The sequence below is a fragment of the Aythya fuligula genome, chromosome 11, assembly GCF_009819795.1.
Source record: "Aythya fuligula isolate bAytFul2 chromosome 11, bAytFul2.pri, whole genome shotgun sequence".
Taxonomy (NCBI): domain Eukaryota; kingdom Metazoa; phylum Chordata; class Aves; order Anseriformes; family Anatidae; genus Aythya; species Aythya fuligula.
The window spans coordinates 13620499-13647869 of NC_045569.1; the positions used below are offsets into that span (position 1 = coordinate 13620499).

At 50.7% G+C, this 27371-nt stretch overlaps 2 protein-coding genes across 2 annotated transcripts; one reads left to right on the plus strand and one right to left on the minus strand.

Moving 5' to 3' along the window:
• On the plus strand, positions 1–9689 carry KIF7 (kinesin family member 7). The gene is made up of 19 exons (XM_032194998.1): positions 1–81; positions 414–744; positions 1358–1558; positions 1693–2110; positions 2893–3424; positions 3764–3901; positions 4040–4267; positions 4673–4845; positions 5087–5196; positions 5475–5609; positions 5983–6185; positions 6285–6482; positions 6725–6850; positions 7275–7451; positions 7719–7934; positions 8124–8330; positions 8443–8641; positions 8724–8873; positions 8962–9689. Exons 1-19 carry the CDS (start codon positions 1–3, stop codon positions 9306–9308), a joined length of 4170 nt encoding a protein of 1389 aa, XP_032050889.1. The 3' UTR covers positions 9309–9689.
• Positions 9690–10498: 809 nt separating this feature from the next.
• On the minus strand, positions 10499–27371 carry TICRR (TOPBP1 interacting checkpoint and replication regulator). Its single transcript, XM_032194999.1, has 22 exons — positions 26712–27371; positions 25353–25638; positions 24567–24808; positions 24076–24319; positions 23499–23631; positions 22585–22727; positions 21641–21853; positions 20963–21111; positions 20387–20481; positions 19900–19993; positions 19655–19734; positions 19097–19339; positions 18407–18503; positions 18169–18238; positions 17341–17481; positions 16768–16858; positions 16251–16312; positions 15290–15445; positions 14416–14573; positions 11940–14226; positions 11218–11328; positions 10499–10898 (listed from the first exon to the last, which is right to left on the minus strand). Exons 1-22 carry the CDS (start codon positions 27369–27371, stop codon positions 10780–10782), a joined length of 5874 nt encoding a protein of 1957 aa, XP_032050890.1. The 3' UTR covers positions 10499–10779.

Sequence of the window (27371 nt, forward strand, 5' to 3'; positions counted from 1 at the left end):
ATGGGGTATATCATGACTGATGGGGCATCTCACAAGAGGTGGGGCATCTCACAACTGACAGGGTATATCACAACCAACAGGGTATCTCATGACTGATGGGGCATCTCACAGCTGGTGGGGTATATTGTGATAGATGGGGTATATCACGACTGGCAGGGCATCTCACGACTGACAGGGCATCTCACGACCCGACTGATGGGCTCTATCACGACTGGCGGGGCATCTCATGACCGACGGGGTATATATCACGACTGCTGGGGCACCTCAGGACTGATGGGGCACCGCATGCCGCCCGCTGCCCCCCTCCCCTCGCAGCCTCCCCCCCACATCCCCCGGTCCCGGCCCCGTCCCGTCCCCGCTCCCCCCGTGTCGGTGCGGGGCGGTTCCTCCTGACGCCATCTCCCCGCGCCCAGCCGAGCGGAGCCGCGCCGGGCCCGGCCATGGCCCCGGAGGGGGCCGCGGTGCGGGTGGCGGTGCGGGTGCGGCCGCTGCTGCCCAAGGAGGTGCTGCGGGGCCACCGGCCCTGCCTGCGGGGCGACGCCGCCACCGGGGAGGTGGCCCTGGGCCACCGGCGCCGCTTTCGCTTCGCCGCCGTGCTGCCCGAGGCGGCGGGGCAGGCGGCCGTGTACAGCGCCTGTGTGCGGCCCCTGCTCCGAGCCTTCTTCCAGGGCTTCAACGCCACCGTCTTCGCCTACGGACAGACCGGCTCCGGCAAGACGTACACCATCGGCGAGGCCAGCGTCGGTGGGTACCGGGCTCCCCCGGGGCCGGGGGGGGGCTCTGAGGGGGCAGAGGGGGGCTGCTGGCCCCTGGTCCCCTCACGGAGCCCCCCCCCCGGGATGCTCGGTGGTCTCCGTGCCTCGCACCCGCTGGGTTTTGTCCCCGTCCCCAGGCTGCATTTGGCTCCCCAGCCGCTCTGGGGGCTCCATTGGTTTGGGGGGCTGCCTCAGGCAAAAGCAGGATGGTTTAAAACTTGAACGGTGCAGTGCCACGGGCAGATAAATGCAGTCTCCGAGCACAAACCAAAAAGTTCTCGGAGCTAGGAAGGTTCGTGGAGTAATGCTGGTTTCACAGGGAGGCACACTGCAGCTTCAGACATGATGTAATGCACCTTAGGAAGAAGTGTATGCTCGGATCTGCCACTACTATGCAGGACAGAATTGGGATAGGATTTACCCCTGAGTCCAGTATCTTAAATAAAACACCCCCAGGGAGGTTTAGCCTGCACTCCCGGTGGGAAGGCAGCGTGGATGCTCCTTTCTAGAAGCAACGTGTGCTGCAGGCTGGCTCCTGCCTCCGTCCCCAGCCAGTACAGCACTCACTGCATCCTGTAACCGTGTCCATTTCTCTCTGCCAGCTGCCATCAATGAAGATGAGCAGGGCATCATCCCGCGAGCCATGGCCGAGACCTTCAGGCTCATCGACGAGAACGACCTGGTTGACTACACGGTGCGGGTGTCCTACCTGGAGGTGTACAAGGAGGAGTTTCGGGACTTGCTGCAGGTGGATACGGCCAGCAAAGACATCCAGATCCGCGAGGATGACAAGGGGAACGTCGGTACGTGTGGCTGCTCTCGGGCTCCCTTTTCTCCCCGTTCCCAAGGCCGTTTTGGGGTTAGGCACCTGAAAGCAGGGCCAGGCCTTCCTCAGGTAGCCCGTCCCTTACGGCCAGGGCTCCGTTTGCCGTTGCAGTGCTCAGCGGCGTGAAGGAGTCGGAGGTGGAGGGGCTGGACGAGGTGCTGAGCCTGCTGGAGATGGGCAACACAGCCAAGCACACGGGAGCCACCCACATCAACGCGCAGTCGAGCCGCTCACACACCATCTTCACGGTGACGATGGAGCAGCGGCGCGGGGCCGGCCGCCTCACCCGCCTCGCCCTCCACAACCACCCCTCGGTCCCCGCCTCGGGCCAGGTCCTGGTTTCCAAGTTCCACTTCGTGGACCTGGCGGGCTCAGAGCGGATTGTGAAGACTGGAAACACGGGGGAGAGGCTGAAGGAGAGCATCCAGATCAACAGCGGGCTGCTGGCCTTGGGCAACGTCATCAGCGCCCTGGGGGACCCTCGGAGGAAGAGCAGCCACATCCCCTACAGGGATTCCAAAATCACCAGGTATGGATCGGGACTGGCACCCCACAATCTCATGGCTGGTGGCCCAGCAGGAGGGATGTGATGCTCCTTTGTGGCTTTCTGGCCAGCTGATGGCCTTTCCCATGCCCAGCCTGCCAGGTTTGGTGGCAGAGACCCCAAGCTAACTGAGAGGGGCTTGCAGGGCGAGTCACCCCTTCTGCTCGCACACCAGGGCTCTCGGTGTGACTGCTTGGTTGTGAGAGCTCTGCTGGTCTGGCATTTCGTAAGTCTGCCCTGTGGGGGAGGTTTCATGTGGGGAAAGCTGAAGAACAGTGAGGCCAGGCTACCGATTTCATGCTAGCTCGTTGTGGTGCTGCAGAAGAGGAGGCTTGAGGCTTGCTTAAGTCATGATACTGAATCTGCAGTGGGGTGTTCAGGCCATTCCTGCCTGGCAGTGACTAAAGATGCTTCTGTTCGGTTTGCTTGGTGGTTTGCCTGTGACGAGCCGCCCCACGGTTAGTTTTCAGCTTGAGCAGGTGCCCTTTGCAGTCTCCAGCATGTTCCCTCGCAGTACACACGTAGCAAGGAACGCAGAGTTGGGTAGCACGCAGCTTCAGGCGTTACGCAGATGGAAACTTGCCGTGGTGCAAGCTGTGAGTCCTCTGCTTAATCACTGCTCACTGCAATAGTGCTGAGCTGGCTGCAGAGCCAGAACATCATTCTCCTTGGGTTTGAAAACCTTTGAAAAGGGCTGGAAACCTTTGGGTTCCTGCGTTATTTTGCATTTCAGCTAGTTTAATCACCTGTGTCTGTGCTTCCCCCAGGATCCTGAAAGACTCCCTGGGAGGGAATGCCCAAACTGTGATGATAGCCTGCGTCAGCCCTTCCTCCTCCGACTTCGACGAGAGCCTCAACACGCTGAACTACGCCAGCCGAGCTCAGAACATCCAGAACAAGGCGGTGGTGAACTGCCGCAAGGAGACGGAGCACGTCGAGGAGCTTCACCGGCAGATAAAGAACCTGCAGAAGGCGCTGGAGCAGCGGCACCGCTCGGAGACCCGCATCATCAACCGCTCCGACACCACCAAACGCAGCGCCCCAGACCCCACGGCTCGGCTGCTGGCGGAGTGTGCTCACTACAGGACCTGCACGGACGCCGCGTACCGGCTGCTGACAGAGCTGCAGGAGGACAGCAACCTGACGGTGGAGCAGATCCTGCGGGTGAAGGAGTGGCTGTGCGCGGTGGAGAGCGAGAGGAGCGAGCTGACCTCGGCCGGGCTGGATAGCGGCATCGAGAGCACCTCCGCGGAAGAGCAGGGCCTCGACGCACGAGGCTCAAAGCTGGCAAAAGGCCAGGTGATGAGGCTTCGAGGTGTTTCAGCGCCGAGGTGGGGAGGAGGTGGTGTTTCCCTGTCCCACCGCTGCTGCGGAGAGCAGCAGCCACGTGGTGGAAGGAGCAGGAGAGGGAGTGGAGGAAAGGCACTGTGGCCAAGAGGCCGCAGGGGGGCAGGAAGCCATGGTGCTCCCACAGCGTGTTGCAGACAGCAACAGCTTGGTCTCAGCTGCAGCTGGGAGATTGATTTCACAAGCAAAACCTCCGCAAAGCTGTGCCTGCAGAGCCCTTATGGAGGCCAGCACAGGGAGGGATGGACAAAGGTGAATGCTGACATCGCCTCTCTTGTATTTTGGGGACAGGTGAACACAGAGAAGGGGTGTGAGACCGTCAAAGACGAGCACGTGGCCAAGCTGCAGAGACAAGTGGAGCGCCTGGAGGAGGAGAACCGTGACTTCCTGGCTGCCCTGGAGGATGCCATGGAGCAGTACAAACTGCAGGTATTTCTGGGCTCTGCTTTCTTAAATTGGGCCTGCCCCAGTGCAGGCATTAGGGCAGGTACAACCCAGCCTTTGGGCTCCTGTGCAGCAGTTCTGGGATCCACATGTACGTAATGACATTTTTCTTGTTGCTTTCAGAGTGACAAACTGCAGGAACAGCAGGATAAGATCTCCGAGCTGCACGTGCGCCTGGAGATGGCCATGCCAAACCTGTGTGTGCCAGAACTGCTGGAAGACCTTCACCTGGTCACTGCCGCCCAGAGACCTCACACGGCCCCTCTGGCTGCTGCGCAGTCCCACGGCCTCTGCGGGGTTCCCTCGGGGCTCCTTCCTGCCGAGCAGAGCGGAAGGGTCCTCTGTAGGAAGGTGAGAGCACAGGTCTGCCCCTGAGGAGCTGCTGCCTTTTTGCTCTGATTCCCTTCGGCATAGGAACTGCTATTCCCACCCCTGAACATGAATCTGGTCAAAGCTGCACTCAGCATGCACACCAGGAAGGATTCTTGTCTCGAGAAAAGCTCAAGCTTCCAAACTGAGGCTCTTACTTTGATATTAGTGGCAGGTTGAAGACTTTGCTCAGCTTCTGAGCAGCAGCTGTCTGCCTCTAGCAAAACTCAGTTCTCCTGCAAACACTGTTTTGTGGCTTTCCTGCGTGCCTAATAGCGATTCCCAGCTGAGACTCAGCTGCTTTTGCCATCACTGGCTCTCCTGTGGCACATTTCCTCTCTTTCCGATTCTCTGCCCCGGCAGCTTGACAGCAATCCCTCCTTGCAGGACGAGGACCTGGCAGGCTGTCACCCGAATCACACGCAGCGTCCGCCCAGCAGCACAGAGGTCAAAGACACGGTGCTGAGGAGGGAGCTCAGCCAGGACTCAGAGAAGCTGGCAGAGCTCTCCTCGGAAGAGGAGGAAGAGTGGGAACAGAAACAGTCCCTGTGCCAGCGCCGGTGAGTTGAGGCTGTCCCAGCGCCCTACATTGCCCTGGGAGCTGTGGGAGCCTGTGCTGCAGCAGGGAGCTCAGCCTCCTCTGCATAGGGTGTAGAAGCAAATGCTGCTTGTGGGGTCAGTGGTGCTGCAGAGACAGCTGTCAGCTCACTGGGGAGCTCACCAGCGTCTGTTCTGACTCTTGTGGATCTCAGGGTCCTTGCTGGGAGCAGCCCCAGCTGATTAACGTGCTGCTCTTTCCAGAAATGGGATTCAGAGCTGGAGCAAGAGGGAGGCGTGCAGCAAGCTGGGCGAGGAGCTGAGCGGAGCCAGTCCCCGCCTGATGCAGGAGGAGCAGCTGGAGCTGCTAAAAGGCAAGTGGCAACTGTAGGTGGTGGGACTGGGGGTTTCCTTCTGATAGGAGGGCACTGCGTCCCACCGGGCTGAACCCAGGGGACGAAGCGGAGCAGGTAACATTCTCCCTGCTTCTGTTGGGGAGAGGTTTGGCCTGCTGGGATGTGGGACGAGCTGCCTGCTCTGGTGCACGCAGCAGGTGACTCGGGGCGGTTCTTGGCTACAGCTCTGAGGTCTAACTGCCCTTCTGTCCCCTGGCAAGGATGGGAGAGTCCTTATCTGGGAATCTGTGTTGCAGAGGCCTGCCGGAGGCGGGAGCGCCTTCCAGGGAAGGACTCGGAGTGGAGGCTGGTGCAAGCACAGCAGAAGATCCGCGAGCTGGCCATCAACATCCGCATGAAGGAGGAGCTGATCACGGAGCTCATTAAGACAGGTGCGGAGCTGCTGGAGAGGCAGATAAGCAGGGGGTGGTTGGGGAACGTGCACACATCCCCTGTGAAATCTCCTCCTAGGTGGGATGCTTGGTCTCTGCTTCCATCCTCCCTTTCCCTTGTTGTGTGCCCCATCCCTTCTGCTGGCAGCAGGGCACTGCTTCCCTCTGCCTCATGCTGCCTGAGACCTTTCCCCTTGGTTTCTGCCCAAATTCCCGTGCCTAGAATTGCTGAAAGGAGCTGGGGGAGGAGGGCTGGAAGTCCCTGCACTCGGTCTGTAGCCACCTGCCAAAAATATTTGGACAGAGGGGAAAGGTCTGGCCCGGCTGGGAGGGAAGGGGAGCTGGAGGTCATTGCGGAGGGGCTGCCTTGCAGGCAAGGACGCGCAGGCCCTGAACAAGCAGTACTGCCAGAAGATCAGCGAGCTGGAGCAGGAGGCAGAGCAGGTGCGGGCCGAGCTGAGCGACAGCCAGAAGCAGCTCCAGGAGCTGGAGGGCAAAGAGCCGTGGGACCCCGGGGAGAAGCGCAAGCTGCAGGAGTACCGCACGCGCGTGGCAGCTGCCCAGAGCAAGGCGCAGGTGGGTGCGAACGGAGGGCGCCTGGCTCTGTCCCCGGGGGAGCTGGGGACGCTCTGCCAAGGGCTCGGGGGCCACCAAGCAGTTTCACCCCCCGGGCAGGTCCTGTGCAAGAAGAAGCAGGCGACGGAGAGGCTGGTGTCGCTTTCGGCGCAGAGCGAGAAGCGGGTGCAGGAGCTGGAGAGGAACATCCAGCTGATGCGGCGGCAGCAGGGCCAGCTGCAGCGGCGGCTGCGGGAGGAGAGCGAGCAGAAGCGGCGGCTGGAGGCTGAGATGAATAAGCGGCAGCACCGCGTCAAGGTAGGAGCTGGCAGGAGCAGCTGTGCGACTGCTGCGTTTGTGAAGGGCTGGGCAGGGGCAGGTAGCTCTGATGCTGCCTGTGATCTCAGCATCAGGCTGGAGAGAGGGTGGCGGGTGCTGTGTTTCTTTTTTAAGAGCTCTCAAAGAGCTGGCTGGGAGCATAACCCGTCCAGCAGCCCGCGGTGCTTGGTTCTCAAGCAGCGTGCACCCCTTGAGGCTAGTGGTTGCCCCTTCCCATGCAGGAACTGGAACTGAAGCACGAGCAGCACCAGAAAATCCTGCGCATCAAAACGGAGGAAATCGCAGCTTTCCAGAGGAAGCGGCGGAGCGGCAGCAACGGCTCGGTGATCAGCCTGGAGCAGCAGCAGGTACGGGCACAGCGAGCCTGCCTCGTCTGTTGGTGCCTCAGCTCGAGACCTAGCACACTTGGTTACGAATCCATCCTCCCCTTAAGGAGGACAGTCCGTAATGGCACTTGCATCTGGTAGCAGAAGACTTAAATCATGTCTTATCTCCAGGGCCAGGATCTCTCCTGAAGTATCAGTAGAGAAGCTCTGAAATCGCATTTGCTCGCAGAAGGGGGTTGGTGGGAGATGGAGCCCCCCAGGGGCTCCTGGGCAGCTGGGGATTTGGCTCAGCTCTGTGTTTTGGCAAGCTAGGAGGATAAAAACAGTGAAGTCTGGGCCATTTGGGTTAGCAGAGATGGAGTCAACCCCCCTGCTCTTCAGGCTAGCAGTCCTGGCGCTGCTGCTGTCTGTACACCTGCACGGGCTTTTTGCCTCCTTCCCTCAGAAAATTGAGGAGCAGAAGAAGTGGCTGGACATGGAGATGGATAAAGTTCTTGAGCAGCGCCGGGCCCTAGACGAGCTGGAGGATGAGCTGAGGAAGCGTGAAGCTATCGTGGCCAAGAAGGAAGCCCTGCTGCAGGAGAAGAATGGCCTGGAGAGCAAGAGACTGCGCTCCAGCCAGGTAGGACAAGAACGTGACACCTCTGCCCCTCGCACCATTTCCAGCAGTGTTGTCCCAGGTCTGGCAGAACCAGGCTAGGTGATGGTATTGGAAAACAGGTGGAAAATCTGCCTCTGTCAGAGAGCCTGTTTGTGCTGGGCCTCTGACCTCATTGTTTTGGAAATCCTTGGCTTATGTGTGCGTGGGGGTCACTTGACTTATGGAGGGGGTGAAAAGGGGCTGGGGGCTTTTCTTTGGAGCAGATCCATCGAGTATCTTCTGCTGCAGGCGCTGACGGACGACATCGTGCGCGTGTCCAGCCGCCTGGAGCACCTGGAAAAGGAGCTGACTGAGAAGAGCGGGCAACTGCGGCACGGCAGCGCCCACGACCAGCAGCAGATCCGCCAGGAGATCAACAGCCTGCGGCAGGAGAAGGACCAGCTGCTCAAGCAGAGGCTGGAGCTCGACAACAAGCTGCGCCAGGGCACCCTGCTGTCCCCAGAGGTACCTCTTCTTGGGCTGGAGGTAAAGATCTGAGCACGGGGTCAGCAGCAGATGCTCCTCTGCATCCCCAAACCGGGCAGATCCCAACCTTCCATCATCGTTGTCTTAGCCAGGAGATGAAAAAGCTCGAGGGCAGGGGTTAGGCAGCAAACCCTTTGCTCTCTGGTAACTGCAGCTCTGCCCCGGCAGGAAGAACGGATCTTGTTCCAGCTGGATGAGGCCATCGAGGCGCTGGACGCAGCCATCGAGTACAAGAACGAGTCCATCACGTGCAGGCAGCGAGTCCTGCGGGCCTCGGCCAGCCTGCTGTCCCAGTGCGAGATGAACCTCATGGCCAAGCTCAGCTACCTCTCCTCCTCCGAGACCCGGGCTCTGCTCTGCAAGTATTTCGACAAGGTGGGAGCGCCGGGGGGATCCTTAGGGGCTGACCAACCTCTCGTTTTCCTCATCGAGGAAACTGGAGGAGGCAGAGCGGGGCGAGGCAGGAGCTGAGCTGTTCCTCCGGCAGGTGGTGACGCTGCGGGAGGAGCAGCACCGGCAGCACATCGCCTTCTCGGAGCTGGAGATGCAGCTGGAGGAGCAGCAGCAGCTGGTGCACTGGCTGGAGGTGGCCTTGGAGCGGCAGCGCCTGGAGACGGACCGGCAGCTGACGCTGCAGCAGAAGGAGCACGAGCAGAGCGTGCAGCTGCTGCTCCAGCAGAGCCGTGGTAATCGCCCAGCTCCCTGCAAGCAGCAGCGACGCCGCTCGCGTGCTTCAGAGCTGGAAGTGGCCTCTGTTTCCCTTCACAGAGCACATGGACGAGGGGCTGGCCAGCAGCAAGCTGCAGTACGAGGGGAGGATCCAGCTGCTGGAAAAGGAGCTGAGCCGCTGCCTGCGGGCAAACCAGGAGCTGAGCCAGAGGCTGAGCAGCTTGAGTCTCCAGCCGGGAGGGCCCAAAGGTGAGAGGAGGTTTGGGATTTGCCTTCCCTACCATGCTCGAGGCAGGGCTTTGAGTGGAGATGCTGATGCTCCTCTCTTTCCCTGCAGGCATGGAGAGAAATGCGCACGGGCCCTGCGAGGAGCCCAGCCCTGGGGAGCTGCCTGTGCCTCTGGCTGCCGCTGAAGAAAGCCACCGCCTGCGGGATGAGAGCAGGGACCTGGTGCACGCCCCGTTGCCATCCACCTGGCGCCGTTCCTCCCTGCCCAGCGACAGCCCCGGGGACCCCCGGAGGGACGCGGAGCACTCGCTCAGGGCTGGGCAGCCCCACGAGGTGCAGCTGCCCCGGGGCCTCCCTCCCGCCAAGCCCCGCTGGGAGCCCCGCCGAGCCAGCCTGAACGTGAGCCCCATGCCGCACCATCCAGCCATGATCGACGTCAGGAAAAACCCGCTCTAGGTGTAGGCTTCACGCTACCCTGCAGGAAGGAGGGGGTACTGCTGACAGGAGCCTTTCTGCCCCCTATGCCAGCCTGGCTACAACGCTGTTACATTTCAGATGCCCAAGGAAGAGAGACAGGAATTCTGTAAGGGAAACAAGCGTGCAAGGTGCAGGACAGCTCACACTCCACGTTGCTGCCATGCAGGACAGCACTGACCCAACGCCTCTCCTCCTGCACCCGCTGCAGCTCGAACACTGGGACAGGGGAAATGCCTCCCTGGCCTCTGACACTAAGAACTTGTTTACAGTTGGGAAGCCCCTGCCGCAGGGCTTGCTCAGCGGTTTCGGAGAATTTGTAAATAGGTTTTTGTAGGAACTTTTTGTAACTTTTCTAATAAAGCAGAGTGAGTTTTATGAAGCAGTTGCCAGAGGCTGCAGTGGTCATTTACTCGGATTATGCAGGAAAGTTTTATTTATAGCTCACTGCATGGGATCTAGAGTACCTGCTTCTGTAAGCACTCAGAATAACCATGACAAATACCTGTTCCCAACACTGCTTTCCAGTCAGGAGTTCAGCATTTCCTCTGCCCACAGAGCCTGAGCTGGCAGGCTTCCTACATGAAGTAGGAAAAGCAGCTCCAGACAGCAGTGCAATCGAAGCATCCAGGATAAAAGCAGCCCTGGGTCAACATCATTTTCCATTCCTGCCTATAAAGGGCCTTAAATAAAGCAGCGTTCCCTTCCAGCTGTAAGGGAGGTTAAATACAGTCCTGTGCCATGGCACTGACCCCATTCACGTGGAGGAGCCCCGGGTACCTGCTTTAACGATGGGGGACTCCTGACTAGAAGCAAGCCCCCACTTCAGTTGAAGTTGTGAGCACCAGTACCACAATTCCCATTTGAAATTTTTTAACATAAATTTGAATTAAAAGCCAGAAAGGGGAAGTACAAATCACCTGATCTCATCTCCAGTTACTCCATTCCAAGTTTTACCACTCAAATGTCCCTGTCTGTGGCACAGTGGATGCAGCTAACAGAGGGCCCCAGTTAGTAGGAGGACAAGACAAACCAAGGAGCACGCAGCCTGATTTCTGTACATTCACCTCCAGCTTCCTTCATGCAGCCACCACCTCTTGCCCACAACGTGGGGTAGAGACAGACTTCTGACCAAGTGATGTAGTGAAAATTCAGATCAGTTTATTTTACAAGAAAGCCATCAAAGGTGGGCAATTCTCCCTCTTTGCTGAGCAGGACTGAACCTTAACTGCACAACTCAGCTACTACAGACAGGAGAAGTGTCAGACAGGGCAGAGAGCTGACATAATTGAGGTTAAAACCTTTAGATGGTCTTTATTTCCACTGCCCTATTCCTCCATCCCATCTCCCACCAATACAGACAGCTCCAGGACAGCACCAATTAAAAGTTCCTTGTTAAAATCCCCATGGTACAGCTCAGATAACAGTTTCCCGTGTTGTTCTGGCTCCAAATTCAGCTGAGCAGCCTTTTCCGGGAGTAAGTCCTGCTGAGGGGCCGCTTCCTGGAAGCCACGCTGTGGAATGGAGACAGCTCCTGGTTGGTCATAACTTCAAGGGCATCCGATTCTCCTTCTACAAGAGATGAAAAAATTAAAGCCACAATTTGCTCAAAATTTACTTCCTGGTGACTCCAAGAAACCCAGTATCACCAGGAGCAGTACGCTCAACTTTCTGTTCTGCTACTCTTTTCTTCACTGCTACCACCCCACCTTCCAAACGTCCCAGTTCACACCAAATTTTTAGGAAGTGTGAGAGAAGACACAGCACAGAAGTGCTTTGCTGCACCAAGCCCAAGCCCCGGCAAGCTTGTGCTCTCATTTAACTGCAGGCAAGGGGAGCACACCGGGCAGCCTGCTGGAGCCCAGCCCTCCCCTACAGCACAAGGAGTTACCTCGAGCACGCTTCCGAGCCGGCGGCGTCTGCCCCTTACACAGCAGCGGAGACTGAGTCAGCGCCAGGAGGCTGCTCGCAGACAGCGCGCTCTTCAGCGGTGGAGTTGTACCTGGAGAAGCACAGTGACACGCTGCAAACTGGCAGCTCGAGAGCACCTTTAAGTCTCAGCCCTTACTCGACCTCAAAGCTTCCATCAGCACAAGTAATATTTCCAATTTATCTAAAACTGGGGGTTTCTGGCACCGAGCAAGTCTGCAGTTGCACCTTCACACATTTCATTCTCTCAGAATTCATTGCCTGGTTCAATTTCAACACACACTGCACTATGAGTGCTGTCACTTTCCTCAAGCCATGGTTTGTATTCCATCCTGTGTGCTGTAGTTACCTTACCAAACCTTTTTCCACTATGTGCTTCTACAGGGAGGAATTGGATGCAATTCTTAATTTTTCCTTTTAATTTTTCCAGCCTCCTGCTCTTTCACATTTATTACCCTTTTGCATCATTATTACTCCACTGATGAAACGCTCACAAACAATCCCACTAGCTGAATTCCTCACAGCTGATCCATCTCTTCACATAATTAGCTTCCTTGTCACTTGCAACCCACTTTCCCTCTCCATCTCAGTCTCCCTAAGACAGACAGAAAATAGTTGTGCCTTTTCTCTCCCCTACCCTACGCTTTTAGCCATCTCTGAATTTCAAGAGAGCCACTTAATTACCTGATAAAAGGAAGACATCATCGTCCCCCATGCAATTGGGCTGCACAGGAGTTACGAGTGAACACGCTCTGGGCTTCTCAGAAAGCACCGAGTCTGTCCTTGATTTGCTTCTGTTGCCCTCATCCGGGGAAAAGACACAGGGATCCGAGTTGTGCTTGTCACTGCAGGTTCTCTTAGCCTCGTGATTCTCCTCCTTCTCTGGAGATAGGGATGTAAATGTCCGCTTCCGCGATTTTAAGCCAAAAGTTCCCACAACAAAGCTCTCTTCAGCTCTGGGATCAGAATCAGGAGGAGATGCCTGATCCTGCAGCCTGCAAATCCCTTCCAGTTCAAACTCTCCGAGCATACTTATTACTCTGCTGCTGCAGCGCTCCAAGACCTTCACTTCTCCTTCTCTGCCTGCTGACATCCTTCTTTCATCCGCAGTTTTCTCGTTTCGACCAGAGCCAGCGCTAGCAGTGCTGCCTGCTGCTCTCCTCCTCCGAGGCCAGTCCTTGATAGCATCAGGGGTGCTCTTCCCCTTCAGCCTTGGAGAAGGCGTCTGGGGAACTTCTGCTTCCAGGGGAGACGGGGAGGTGGCGTTCGAAGCACAGCTCGTTGGGGTGCACGACTGGCAGATGTAGGTCTGCCCCCCACCTTTCCCAGGCGTACTGTGGAAAGCACGGAAGCAGGAGGGTGAGACACAGGCAGCTGCCAGCTTCCCTGGATGTTTGCTACACGAGGCCGTAGCAAGATCACCGAAGGGGCTTTCTCCTCCCTTGGGTTTGCTGGCACTTGCTTCAGGCTGAACCTCCAGTGCTGAGCAAGAGTTGATTTTCTTAATGCGAAGCTTGGGTAAGCCTGAAGCTTGCATTTCAAGTTCGACCTCATAAGTGGGTGGGCTGGCAGAAGGCGCTTTGCAATGGCTTTTAGGGGTGGAGAACTTGGCTGGAAGCTCAGGGTTTCCCATCCGTGCTGCGGCCTCCCGCTGCCTCCTGTCTGCGGTGCAGCGCAAGGAGTAGGCAGGAGCAGACTTTGGTAGAGGAGGTGAAGTACTCAGGGCACACCTGGAGTGCCTCCGGAGAGACGGAGCCTTTGTCCTCGTGTATTCTTCCCTCAGGAGGCTTCTTGCCTCCAACTCATCGCTGCTTGTTTGAGAACTGCTTAAGAAGGACTCACAGGTGCTCGCACTGGAGTTTCCCTCCTTAAGCACCTGCTCACACTCCGTCTCAGCACTCAGCGCACATTCTCCAGCAGGCAGCTTCGGAGAGGAATGCTCATCCACATTTTCTGGGTCCTTTCCTGGAGAAGAGTTCTGAGCCATTACATCCACTGGTTTGTTTTTCTCTGACACAGGGGTATTTTCAGGAATTTGGGACTTAGAGAGCTGGAGGCTTTCTTCACAAGAGCTATCACCATTATCACGATGACTGTCCTTATTTCTGGAAGGTGTTTCACATGCACGTGGTGTGAGGTCCTCTCCTCCAGAATCTGGCTCGCACCCACCTTGCTTGGAGGCGTTAAGTGGGGACTTTGGCAAAGAGCCAGCGATACCTGGAGATTTTAGGAGAGATGTTTTAGGCACAGTAAGTTCCCAGCGAGACTCCCCAGCCTGCACATGGGAAGGAGAGCTGATGGCTGCGGCACAGAGAGGAGAACTGAAGGGAGACTGCAGCTTCACAGTGAGCTCAGACATTTCTGCAGTCAGGGGGCTGGCAGGTAGTGCAGGTAACTTTGAACCTGAATCTTCAAGCTTCCTGGGAGTACTTTCCATTGCTTGAGATACTGCTTCTGGCTGCACCCGAATTTCACTTGGAAAGATGAGCCTCTGAGTACCAGCTGGGGAGGATAATTTTGAGAGGGATCTCAAGGAACACCTTGGAGTTCGCAGTTCTGTAAGAAAGCTTTCCTGGAGGGCAGATGGGGAAGAACCAAGTGGATTCGAGTTGTTGTGAGGTAGTGAGGAGTTCACAGTGTTTGATGCCTCGTTATGCTCCGGCATTTGTAAGGCAGCCTCTTTGTAAGGAGGGGAAAGTTTGTCTTGTAGAGTACGATCCTCAGGCGTTACTTGCAGTAAGTGAACCCTTTTACTTTCCCGTAACACAGATGGGGACTTGGCCCCTTGTACAGGACGAGAAAAATACTTTCCCAAACACTTGGCTGCACTCTGCTTAGCAGCTGGGCTTTTGCTGGGAGTCTTCTCCAGTTTTTGGGGAGTCCTGTGGAGAATGCGAGGTGATCTCCTAGGTAGTTTACTGGCAGAATTCAGTAGCTTCTGCGTAGATTTATGAGGTGTTTTTCTAGGAGTCTGCAGGGGGGAAGAAAAGGAATCAGCCTTGTTCTATTCCAACAGTATTACCCATCCTTCTTAACATTTACTTCAAGGTTTAAAGCAAACTGTTTGATTAGACTTAAACACTAAATTTAAGATGTATTGGTCTCACTAAACACAGAGTAAGGGGATTGAAGGAAGAGAGAGGGGGGCAAGTGTTTTTACCTGACAGGCCGTCAGCTCCTCCAAGTTTAAAGAATCCTTTCTTGTTCTCCTCCTTCCAGATGAATGCTTCTCTGCAGGGCTACACGTATCAATGACTGCACCAAAAAAGAGTCTCTTGGGAGTCTGGACTGTGGGGCTCTTGGAGTGCAGCTTAATGGCTGTGAAATGGAATAGTACAATTCAACTAACACCAAGAAACCCGCCATGAACAATCATCTCAATCACTTCAGATGTATGGACAGGTAGTATACAAAGCTGCCTGCCCTAGCAGGTTTTTTTTTCTAGCCTGATGTTAAGATTCAGTAGAATTATTATTTCCCAAACTAAAACTGATATCCATCCATAGAAAGAGTGCTCTAGGAAAAAAAAAGCTCAGCCTCCTATTTTATTTACAGCTCATAGCATCAGAAAGTTCTAGTTCAAGACTGAGGATTCCAGTAGGTAAAATATAAAGAAATAAGTGAAACCATTGCAACTGATAATCCTAGTGAGAAAGCCAGCAAAGAAGACCCCATCAGTCACTGCTTTATGCCTTTATGCAGCCAGGAGACAAACTAGCTTTAGGATTTCTGTCCCAAATTTGACATGGTTTCACTGCATTTAAGGGATGCAGAATGGCAATCAGTGATATTCTGTTAGATGGGCCTGACTAGTTGAAGTTGGCAGTGTACTCATCATAGAAATAGCTGCCTCTCCATCCTACAGATGGAGATTCTCAGTTCAAGAATTAGTGGGGCTGAGTTTCTCTCTACAGAAGACATTACATGATAGCTCTTCACTCCTTACAGTCTTTTAGAGAACGAATCAAACTTCGAGCTATCCACACCAGCTTTTCAAATCAGCAATATCAGCCTGCTCAGGTTCCATTCAGTACCTGCTACATCCTGCTGAGTGCAGCTCTCCTCTTCTCGTCCTTGGTGGACTCCCTGTGAATTCTGTGAGCTGGGCTGCGCAGCAGAATAGAAAACACCAGAGTGGGTCCTATTCAACGACAGTTGTTTGATGCGTGGACTTCTTCTTAAACCTGCTTCTGAAAGGTAATGATATCAGAGACTGAAGCTTCTTTCTCCCTCAACAATAGTGACATCTTCAGGAACAGATCACAATGGAAAAGAACACGCTAAGAAGAAACTTCCACACAGTAACATTAATCTCGCATACAAAGGCAAGTATGTGAAGAAAAACGCTTCTACTTTCCTGGGGTGTTCAGAATACTAATGCACACAAGTCTCCTTCCAAATCAGTCTCCTGTCCTCTAAGTCATGATCACTTTCCTTCCTCTCCAACAATTGCATGAGAAGGAATACTAGAAAAATCCATATTCAATACTAGTTACATCCAGATTAGTTAACTCTCCTCTTTTTACTGAATTTTACCTTCCTACTTGCCCAACCATTCTCTTTTCTTCCTCCTTCCTGAGGAAGAGAAACAGCAGTAGCCAACATGACATCACCACATGGCTCTGCAGAACACTTGTCTGTGACAGTAGAAGCCAGAGCAGTTTTAGGCTCCCAGCACTAACACATTACATTAAAAAAACGTGTGCTGGTTTGACCATAATTACAGCAGCTCAAGGTCTCGTTGACCCATGAAGTCCTTCAAATATCTTCACTTCAGGTAAAGAGTAACTTTTCCAAGAGAAAATACATAGGGTAGTCAAAGGGTAACCAAAGCAGCAAGCTGCAAATAGTTCCATCAGAGGAGGCTGTGCTCCACCAACAATTGTAGAATACTTCTGTGTCACTTATTTGTGAGTTACCTACATTGAAGCACACTCATCTTAAGGACTACAACAAGCAAAAATAGCTTTAATCAAAAAAAAACTTCCTGCTTACCAATTATGGCCTTCTCTGGAGACTCTTCTACAACACCAGTGTCACAGCCTGGATCAGAAGACCTTTAAAAAAAACAGTTCAGACTTCACGTACTGTTCTCATTTACAAAAACAAAACGTACCATGAAAACTGAAAAGCAGTACTATATTCTGCAATACACTGCTTTGGGGGCTACCCTGAGCAGCCAGTAAGCACTCTGCCTCCTATTAAGACATGACTGAGTATAAGCATCTTTCTAGCTGTAGGATTGGCAGCATTTGCTTCCACATGAAACTGCTACGTCTAAGTCAGGATTGCACTTCAGAAATTCTCAGCGCAGCAGCTAAACCTGAACAGCGCTCTGCTGCAGGAATTAAAGTACTTTTACTTACACAATGAAACTTAGCCTCCACTGGTTCTCGGTTCTCTTTGCTACCTTAGGTGAAGGTGACACTTTGAAAACAAAGACATCTGGTTCTTGTGCTCAGCCATCAAACACCCAGCACTTACTGACGAAATTCAGAAAGAGCTTACTCACCGGCCTTTGATCTGCCTATGCAGTAGTCTCCTAGAGACCTGTTTATGTAGTGGTGTTTCTGCAACTCTCTTGGTCAGTAACTTGTGATGATCTGAAAAATAAAGAAATTCAAGCAATGAATGGATATAGCACCACACAATTAGAAAGCAGTTAGGAGAAAGAATTTATTTCACACGGGTTTCAGCTTATGAATGACTGCCAATATGGAACAACTAGGGATCAGCCTCCCAGTACTCAAATTATTCTATGTATTTAGGAGTCCAGTGTCTTCACTTCTTTCTTATTCCCTCAATTTATTAATAGCACTAACTTTAATGTGACACACGTAAGATTGCTTCCATTCTTTAACCTTAATTCACAGATCTTTTTGTAACCAAGCATTTTTAACGTTTGATTTCTTTGTGAGGTGTATGGAATTCAGCAAAAAACAGGTTTCAGTTCCAATGCCATCCTGTTCTCTCTACAAACAATCACAGCAATGATTCAAAATGCTTTCACCTGATTTGATAACACCACACAATTAGTTTCAGAAGCGCTTCCATAGCTATCCTACACATGCAAGTTATGACCTACCCTTAGCACCTTCATCAGAGCATTTGTATTTTAGGCCTTCCACAGCAGATACTGACTGGCTTCTAGGCATCTTTTTCATAGACTTTTTGGATGGTGAACGTATCCCTTCGTTGAAGAGGTTCCTCCTTACCTTTGTAACCTCTGTGAGGAAAGACAAAGCAAGAAAGGATCAGATTAAAAGGAAAAAGTAGCAAGTCAGAAGTATTTTAGAGGCCAGAACACATTGAAAAATGGCCTGGTTTTTTGTTTGTTTGTTTGTGTGTGTGTGTGTGGGGAGGGGGGGGAAGGGGAGGGAGAGTTGTTTATGGACTGTGTCATTCTCTAAATCTATCCTGGACTTAAGTTTGTATTATCCATACTTTCCAGCAATAAGCTGCTAGCAGGTGCCACAGGAAAAGCAGCCAGCCAGCATCCCAGATGGAGCAACACTGAGTAAGCTACAAAGTCGCAACTGAAGTACACGTGGGTTCGGGGAACAGATGTGGGATTTAAATCCTATTACATACTTTTGAGGAGAAACATCCTATTTCCAGATGTAAGAGTTTTCTCCTGCCCTCACTCTTTTTCAGAGCAGATGGAAATAATTGCAACAGCCAAGGAAGAACTGAAAGGTTGGTTTTTTTTTTTCAGGATATACGATGCAAGTTTTCTGTACGTGAGCACACAGAAAACAACTATTTTTGTCCTCAAAGTTTTTTTTCCAGAATTCAGCAGTTTCCTTCAGATTTCCAGGATGCTTCAGCATGATTTCATGAGCTCACTGAAATTTACAGGGATAGCACGTGCTGAAGACGCACCTTTCCATGGAAAAGCTAGAAGTCAATATACCTTGCACTGCTTCTTTCTGCAGAGGCATTTGTTGGGATTTCTCAGTGGCAAGGTGAGAACGTGAGCTCTCCTAAAACAAACAAAAATAAATCAGACTCACTGGAAGTTTTGATACCAGGCACACCTACTGAGTTAATACAAAGCAAGGTTTCTTTTTTCCCCACTCAAGTGTCACTTCACAATGTTGCTGCACCCCTGCACGAGCAACCCACACACAACCCTTCTGTGAGAGTTTTACCTTTCTGAGGGGAGTCTTGGCTGTCTTGGGAATCTCAATTTGACGCAAGTTCTGTGATGCTTCTGTCATGCTCCTGTGTCTGGCTAATATATTATTCCTTTAGAAGTCATACAAAGATGAAGTTAAAATAAGATCAGAAGTGTAGTTATCAAACTAATGACAATTAAACATGGGTTTGACTCTTGAGATAGAAAGCCTTTATCTAAATTCAGACTGCAAATTATTAGTTACTACATCATTTGTTACAATATTGAAAAATGATTTGCAATATAACTACTATAATTAACTTTAAAGTTGGTATTAAACTCACTTCACAGTTTGCAGAAACGTACACAATCCTCAACACAGAGGGCTCCAGTAAATCTCAGTTTTAACTTTAGTGATACAGGGTCACCTAACTGCATAGCAGAACTTCTCTCAGAAGAGGCCCACAAACTCTGCTTGTGCATAGAGCAGGCATACAGAATCAAATCAAGATTACACTTTCATATAATAAAATAATGGGAAGTTAAAATGAAAACTGGGAGCCCTTTATATTTCCCATCAGGCTTGCAGAGCTCTCAGCAAGTGTGAATTTGCCCCAACTAGCCATCGAGCAACAGAAACCAAAACGATAGAGCTATAGTTTAGTTAGCTCCACAGACGCAGGCCAGGCTGCACCAAGCTGCCTCCCTCATTTGGGATTATTACCTTCTCTTTTTGGCAGATCGGGTGCGCAGTTCCTCCAGCTGATCACCCTCACTGCGTAGGCAAACAGCACTGGGAGTTAGGGCAGATGATAAAGACTCTGGAAGGCCTGGAGATTTGCTATCCAGAGTCACTGAATCATCACTGAAGAAGTCTGAAGGCAGAACAGATGCCAGCTTCGGTGGTATTTGTGTACCCAGACTGTAGTACAGATCTCCAAGGGTCTTCGGTATAGAATTCATATACCTAGTGCATCAGAGAACCCACATCAAATAAAGTCCTCCACAAAACCAACTCCATTACAATCCCCAGGTTTAAACTGAATCCTTAGGTAAACTGAATCCTTAGGTATCAATTAAAAAAAAGCTTTTTTTTGCTACTGGTTTACATGCTTATCAGCTACATTTCTGTTAATTAAAAGTGTAACAAGCAGAATGGTCTAAACTTCTTAGAATTACAAGAATGCAGTAAATCAAAGCTGTAGATTTCTGTTTACTCAGAGAGAGCACACAACCAAAGTCACAGTCTCCAGTAAGAATCGAGTTACCCCAAAAAACTTACAAATCCAGTATTTCCTCTAGAAACTTTGTGAGATAAGCTGGGTCTTCAGTCAGACATAAAATGCGCAGCATGTCTGTCATCTGGAAGAAAATCAGGTGAAAAAATGGATTAAGCCATGACAGTTGTTAACACCAGATTTTTAGCAAGGAATACAGAATGTTACAGTAGAATCAGGGGAAAACTATAAGGTCCAGGTCTACATTCCTCATGCCATCCAAATCCACAACCTGGTCTAGTCTACTTACCTCTTCTAACAGCTGCTCCATTTCATCAGCGTTGCTTTGTAGTGAAGGGCACTGAAGACACAACTCAAGGCGCAAGAATACCTGAAGTTGACACCTAAGAAAACAAGCAGTCATTTACTGACCCTTTATCTGGAGCAAACTGGTATTTACTTGAAAATGGTTACTCAAAAAAAAAAAAGGTAAATATTGTAGGGGAAGTGGCTCCTTTTGACAACCTAAATCAGTTAATATTTCCTTTTGGTGGCAGGGGAAATGCCTTATTTCAGATTTTGGCTGTAATACTTGTCATATAATATATATTTGCATTTAATGAAAAGGTTTTACCATTGATTCTTTGAAATGTTTTTTTGAAGTGTTTGATATGTTTGCTTCTTTGGAACGTTTACTCATGTAAATACCTTTCCACTTGCACAAAAAAGCTACCATCAAGAATCGCTAACTAACTCTACAGCATCTCTGAAGCTGAAGCAAATAAAATGTCTCATACTCTCTGACTTTGGTTTCTTTCTCTGAGCCATGCTGTTGTCTGAGCACTTTGCTTGTCTTCAGAAGATGGTTTCTGACTTGTTCCACGCAGGCCACCTGTAAAGACACAATTAAAACAAAGTTTGTAATTTTGTGCCACTATCTTGGGAATAGCTTGATTTTTTCTTGTCCTTCAAGGAAGGAATTGCTTTGATTTCAGTGACTTAGCAAAGATTAATCATGAAAAGCAAAAAAACAGAAGACAACTTTTTAAGATATGGTTTGTTAGAATTGATTTTTTTTTTATACTGTCCTCAAGCAACATTAAAATTCAAAATGAGGTCATTGTAAAGGAAAAATTGATCTGTTGCAATTTTTACCAGTGGTGTGAACTGATAACTGAAATGGATTTTCTGCCATTCCTTACAATTACCTACAGATTTTTACAACTGATTCAGGACAGATAGGAGTTAGTGGTTTTAACCAAGTGCAAACATATTAAAAAGAATAAGGTAAATTGAAGGAAAAAAGTAGCCTGAAATAGCAAAAAATCTAATTCCTAGATCAGTAACAACCCTGCTTACATATTCTTACCTACCTCTTTCTCTTTGGCATTTTGTACTTTCAAGAACCTTTTAATGGCCATGATCATGTTCTGGGCACACACAGATGAAATAACTTCCTCAGCAACAGCTTTCTGATAGCTTGTAATTAGATGGGCCTGCAGTTCCTCCTCGGTTTTGAAGTCTGCAAAGGAAGTGATCGAAGTCAACTAAACAGAAATTTAACACTCCTTACTGATTAAAACCCCATTCCAACTGAAGAAAGGATTACAGGAGGCCATTAACAAGATTTTTCTCCAACAAAGACACACGCAGACCACATAACAATAACAGAAGTGGCCCTAGGTCCAGAACAAATGATCCAAACATCACCAAGGGGTACTTTGCTTTACTTCTTTTGGTACAGAACTACAACAAAGGACACCACAGTCCTTTATCATTCTTTTCAGATGGGGCAGGAAACTAATTCCAGAGGTTATAACACTATTATAACATTATGATGTAAACCTTTACAAAAACCAAATGGGAGAAAGGTGAAAAATTAGAAGTAATAACCAGAGTATGACAACACAGATATAGAAACCCAAACAATCTGCTCGCTACCTACTGGTACTCCACTCCATTATTTTCTTTCTTTCGCCTTTCCCCAAAAATCCAACATAACCGCCTACAAATATAAGGACTGGTATCAGAACTGGTAAGTCAGTACTCGCCTACTGATATTTTAAGAGCCTTTTCCTTTTCTTCCCATTTTTCATCCAACCTTTTCGCTGAAAGCTTCTGCGGAACCTTCTCACTCACTGCTGGTGGCACACCATCAGGTTGAAACTTCTGTGCTTTGACGTTGAGCCTTGCAACATTAAGCATCTGCAGGGATCTGGGCATGGTCTTCATCTTCTGCCTGACTGGAGTTCGGGGAACCCCACCTGCAACGCAACAGAAAGAGAGTTAGTTCCACCAAACAATGGGCCAGGAACACCACCAAGGGAGAACATAATTTAGAGTTATGTGCTGCTATCAGGCAACATTAGTAACTTTTAGTTGAAAATAAATAGGCTGTAAAAGGATTGTATTTCTCCGTGAAATGTACAGGCAGCAGAGGAGGTAGCAAGTTCTCCAGGTCAGAAGTGAGGGAAAATTTTCACTCCAGGTAAGTTACAAGTAGAATCAGAAGTTGCATATGCCTGAAGCAATTTTGTGTCACAGAAATGGAGATATCTGACGGTTAAGGATATATTGTGAAGATACCTGCACCACTGCTTAAAATACTAAAATGTAACAATGAAACTCTTCTGGAAAACAAAGTGTTCAATTTCTCCAAGTTATTTAAAAAAAAAATAAATAAAGAGGTTCCAATATTTAGCAGAAGTTGTAGCAGTCTCTGTTCCAACAACTAGCGAAACTGCAGAGCTCTGCATGCTGCTTTTTAATCGTCAGTCACTGTGTAGCCTTGAATTTAGGAGTTATCTGGGTTGTACTAAAGGACAATATTAGTATTTAAGTTATGCTGTCTTTTAAATAGAGAAAAAAAACCCTAAAGCATGCCACTACTCAGGAAAGGATGGATCTTTAGGGTTTATACAATAAGGAGGCCTGCTGAGAAATCTCTATCATCTTTAATTGATAACATTCACATATAATCTCAAATCATACATACGTCTTTTTCTGTTATTTCCTGGTCCAGCTGTGGCAGATATTTCACTGAATTTTCTTTGGTACAGCTCAGACAGACTTTCTGAGAGTTCCACTTCAGATTGGTCTGCACCATCCTTCTCATTAGCACAAGGAGCCTGCAGGAGCCTACATAAAAGGGCAATTCAACACAGGTATCAAAAAAGAGAGGGGGAGGCACGCCTCTTGTTCTTACTGCATATGAACCTGCTTCTACGCGCGAGCCTTTCTTCCTGCAAGCCTTAGGGAAGCACAATTCTACAGTGCAAGTAACACAGGCTGGTACTCTTCTAAAGCCTGCTCCCTATCAGCCTTACAGAAGCAATAAATCCACCCAATCCTCCAGCTTAAAAGAATCACACCGAACTGGAAACAAGCACAGCAGGAGGCAGGAGTTGCCTGATGTACGACAAATGCCACTGATCCATGTCAAAAGCACACACGAGCAGCTTCATGCTACCGAGGCTGTCCTACGTTATGCATTTTTTATGTTACATTCAGCAAGATCTTTAAAGCATGCAGATTAATACGTTCTCAGTAAACACCAATGGTGGTAACAAAACCACCAGCACTTTGCAGTGAATCTTACTGAAGCAGAAGAGGTGCAATCTGCCACCTGGCAGATCTGAATAGCTTTGGTCATTTAAACCATCTATCTCACTCCTGAAGCTGTCAAGACCTTAATGCAAGCTGACTGCTACCCAAATATCCTGTTCCCACTCCCTTTTGTCTCACACACCAAGGCATATTGAAGCAAAAGCACATAATGCTTCTGTTTCTGTGCTCAGTTTACTAAGATGAGCATTTCATTCTAGCACTTTGAGCAACAATTCAGCCATGCTCCCTTAAAAGGGAGCAGAAATTCTTGAGTACTACTCAGACTGGTTTCATAAGAAGTACCTGAATGACTCCATCAGGTCTGAGCTTGCTCCACAAACGTTTGATGAATGGTACCATGCTTCAAGCACTGAAGGATGCCAGCTCCCTGTATCCGACAGCTCCCGTCGGACCCACTCTGGCACAGGAGTTTCTTCTGAACAGACAAAAATAAAAATATTAGAAGGAAGCTAAATGAAATGGCAGAAGGCTTTGGCCTCCATAGAGGCTCTAAGACAGGTTTCCAAAGCTCACCTCATGGAGGGATAATTTACTAGCCAAACATCAGGCTGGGAGACCCGTAAGATTCACGTTAACACAAGAGGTGAGCCAAAAGTAGTCTCCATGCAGCCACATGCAAAGGTTTCACAGAGGTAGCCCACATAACACTTTTTAAAAAACTTGTCCCCAAGCACGTGCAGCTGTGCTTTACCTACAAGGCAATAGGAACTAATGCTGTCAATAGAACTGAAAGGCCTGAGCCACAGAAATCAAGACAAAATGAGACTCCTCACTGAGGAAATCCTTAGGTCTGATTTGGAGTGGAAGGCTCTGAAGCTAGAGCGGATCAAAATACAGCTTTGCATTTCCTAACGCCTACCTGGGCTAGCTAGAGAATCCTCCGCTGACATGTCAATGTTACTCAACACGCTATGCACAATATCTGGGAGATGCAGAGCGGGATCTTGGGGAGGGTCCTCCACCACTGCTCCTACTAGGTTGTGCTGCTGAGCCTCTGCGGTCTGCTCAGCACGCAGGAGGGTGAGAACTGCGGCGCTCTCAGAAAGCGGGGACAGAACCGCAGTGCAGGGGCTCCACGTCTTGGATAGAGACACTTCAGCAACCTACATCAAAAAAATAATACACGTTTACATTTTCTGGAAATATACAAAGACTTAATGAGCATGAACATTTTACAAACTGGTTGTAGACATGCATGATCTTCTAAAAACTGTTCCAAAACTAGCTCCAAATGAGCAATTTGCAGCATAACAAATAGCAGCATTATTGTTTTCATAACATGACACTGTCACCCTTTTTACCACAACTTGTTTCAAAACAGATACTAGTTTAGGGCAAAGAAAGATTTACCATGTACAGTTCTTCAGCCACTAGACTTCTCAGCAGCTGATGAAACACCACCCGGTTATGTTCTGCGCAGTCAGCCTCGGAAATGTGCAGTACCCAGCTCTCTGTGAGAAAGCTGCCAGCCTGCATCCAGTTCCAGCCCGTCAAGCTGCCTTTCAGGAAGATATCGACTGGACAACACAGTTGTTGTTGGCTCATGGCTAGAGGTTCCAGAATCACGGCACACTTTTCCTCCTTCTTTCCTCCTGTGCAAGGACAAAATAAAAACAGAAGCCCTAAACTGTGTAAAAAATTCTTTTATCTGGATGGAGACAGCTTCAACGCAAGAAAAACAAATATCAGGATTAAACAGGGAACAGCTCTTCACTAAGATCTCCCCGGGCTCTCATGAAGGAGCTGAGTGCATGAAGGGACTACTGAAGAAAGAAAATGCACACCGCATGCTGCTTTAAGGCTAAGTTTTCTTTTGAAGGGCCTTTTTATGCATCTTCTTGGTTTAGCCAGACTGAAGAAACTGAGCTAAAGCACGTAGAAGGCTGCACGCCTATGTAGTACGGGACCAGCAATGAGCTCTTCATGCACCCAAACTTCTGGAAAGCATGGAAGAGACCCGAACAGGAATACAGGCCTATCACTCTCATACCAGAAGAATAAGAAGATTTAAAACACACATAATAAGAAACGTAGACCCTTAAACATCTAAAGTAACTCCCACTCATGTTGTAAACAATGGAAACTGATCAAGAACCCTGGCTAACAGACTTATTATTATGCCTTAAAAAATATTACCAGGCATGCTGAGAAACAACGTCCCTTCCTGCTTGGGGAATGCTGCTTGAAATACGGAGGGCTTTGAAAACAAGCAGGTCAAGGTTGAGTCCAGCGGCAGAAGCGACGTCCATGGCAGCGTCTGCGGCACGGGGGAACTCGGGTCTCCAAGAAAGCCGTGCCCAAGGTGCGCCCTGTGGTGGCTCAAACACTGCACTAAGGTTTCGGATGGCAAAATGGTGCCTCCTATCTGCTGGAGCAGCTCAAGCATTGTCCAGTAGCCAACATGATCCGGGGATTCGATCACCTGAAATGAAGTAACAGAGGGGGCTCCAGTTCACATTGGCAGTGAGACAATCTCTACCCAAACAACAAATAAAGACTGCACATTTCTAGAAGAAGTGGTGTAACAAGCACACAAACAGCATCTCAGTTCTTCCCAAGTGTTTTCATGGACTCTACCAACTTCCAGGGGCACCCAACAGAGAAAAGACTACTCCAAATGAACTAAGACGTAGCCAGTACTTTCAAGGATGCGTTTTTGAGTTTAGTATCTAGACACCTGAACTGCCACACTGCTACCTAACTCCAAGGACAAGACAGCCCATCGATAAACCCTGGAGTTAGTAAATCACTGACATGTCTCAGTCAAAAGGAGAACTTCCATTATGGCTTCCATGACAAGGACATAGGCAAAGCAGGGACATTTAATGCCTTCTTTGCCTCCATCTCCAGCGCTGATGCTGGGCTTCAGGACCCAGCTTGCCCTGAGCAGGAGGACCGTGACGGTGGGAATGACAAACTCCCAACCGACCCTGACCACGTGCAGGATTTGCTGCTCCACCTGGACCCAGACAAGCCCATGGGTCCGGATGGCATCCTGTTTGACAAATTTGGTTTCCTTTTATGGTAAGATCAACCCATCTAGTCGATCAAGGGAAACCAGCTGATGTGATCTTTTTGGACTTCAGTAAAGCTTTTGACACAGTTTCCCTTAGGATCCTACTGGGCAAAATGTCCAGCATACAGCTGAACAAAAACGTCATCCAATGGGTGAGCAACTGGCTGATGGGCAGGGCTCAAAGGGTTGTGGCAAATGGGGCCACATCTGGCTGGCAGACAGTCAGTGGTGGGGTCCCTAAAGGCTCCATTTCAGGGCCAGTCCTCTTTGATGTCTTTATAAATGATTTGGATGTAGGACTAGAAGGTGTTTCGAGCAAGTTCTACGATCCTAGCTGTCAGCGTCTTAGTGACCAGGGCTACGTGGCAGTGGCTGCAGACCTCCTTCCCACCCAAAGCTCGCCACACAGAACAGGATCCCCTTCCTTCTCGTACAGGAGCTTGGTGTAGAGATGGCCCAGCAGAGCCTTTGCTCCCTACCTGTGACCACTCAGCGGTGTCCACCCAGTACAGCGTGACCTTCTGGTCCACCAGCAGCTCCTGGACGCCCCTGGGCAGGAGTTTCTCCGCCACCTCCTGGGCCGTGGGCGGCTCGAGGGGCGCAGCAGCAGCACTGCCAGACACGAACTGCCGCAGCTCCCGGCCGGAGTGGGGACAGGGCGAGAAGAGGAACACGGCATTGGCGAAGCCCTCGGGGGCCGCCAGGTTCTCAGGGACCTCTCCCCTCGCCGGCCCGGGCGCTGACCTGCGGCTGGCTCGGAGGGGCTTGGTGGGGGAGGCGATCTCGGGCCGCTCCCACTGGAAGCCCAGCAGCGTCTCCTTCAGCCCACCGTGCGTGAGGGCGGCGCGGGGCGCGGGGCCGGGCAGGCCGCTCTGTGCGGCCCCCATGCGCTCGGCCAGCTCCTCCTCGAAGCGAGCCCAAGCGCTGGGCCCCGGCTGCCGAAAGCCGCCGCCCCGCGAGGCCCCGCCGCGGCCGCCCAGCGAGTCGAAGAAGCGGAAGGCCCAGCGCAGGCGGGGCGGCCCGAAGCGGCAGCACAGGTGGTTGAGGAGGCGCAGGGCGCCCCGCCGCAGCCGCGCCCGCCGGCACGGGCTGGAGGTGTCCAGCAGGAACACGGCGCTGGGCGAGCACGGCACCGACAT

Excerpts from the sequence above, each read along its gene's own strand:
- TICRR (XM_032194999.1), bottom strand. The coding sequence starts at position 27,371 with ATGTCGGTGCCGTGCTCGCCCAGCGCCGTGTTCCTGCTGGACACCTCC. Across the intron at positions 22,728-23,498 it reads GACCTGATGGAGTCATTCAG|GCTCCTGCAGGCTCCTTGTG; the intron begins GTACTTCTTATG and ends CCTTTTATGTAG. Across the intron at positions 17,482-18,168 it reads GCAGAAAGAAGCAGTGCAAG|AGGTTACAAAGGTAAGGAGG; the intron begins GTATATTGACTT and ends CTTTCCTCACAG.
- KIF7 (XM_032194998.1), top strand. The coding sequence starts at position 1 with ATGGGGTATATCATGACTGATGGGGCATCTCACAAGAGGTGGGGCATC. Across the intron at positions 3,902-4,039 it reads TGGAGCAGTACAAACTGCAG|AGTGACAAACTGCAGGAACA; the intron begins GTATTTCTGGGC and ends TGTTGCTTTCAG. Across the intron at positions 5,197-5,474 it reads GCAGCTGGAGCTGCTAAAAG|AGGCCTGCCGGAGGCGGGAG; the intron begins GCAAGTGGCAAC and ends TCTGTGTTGCAG.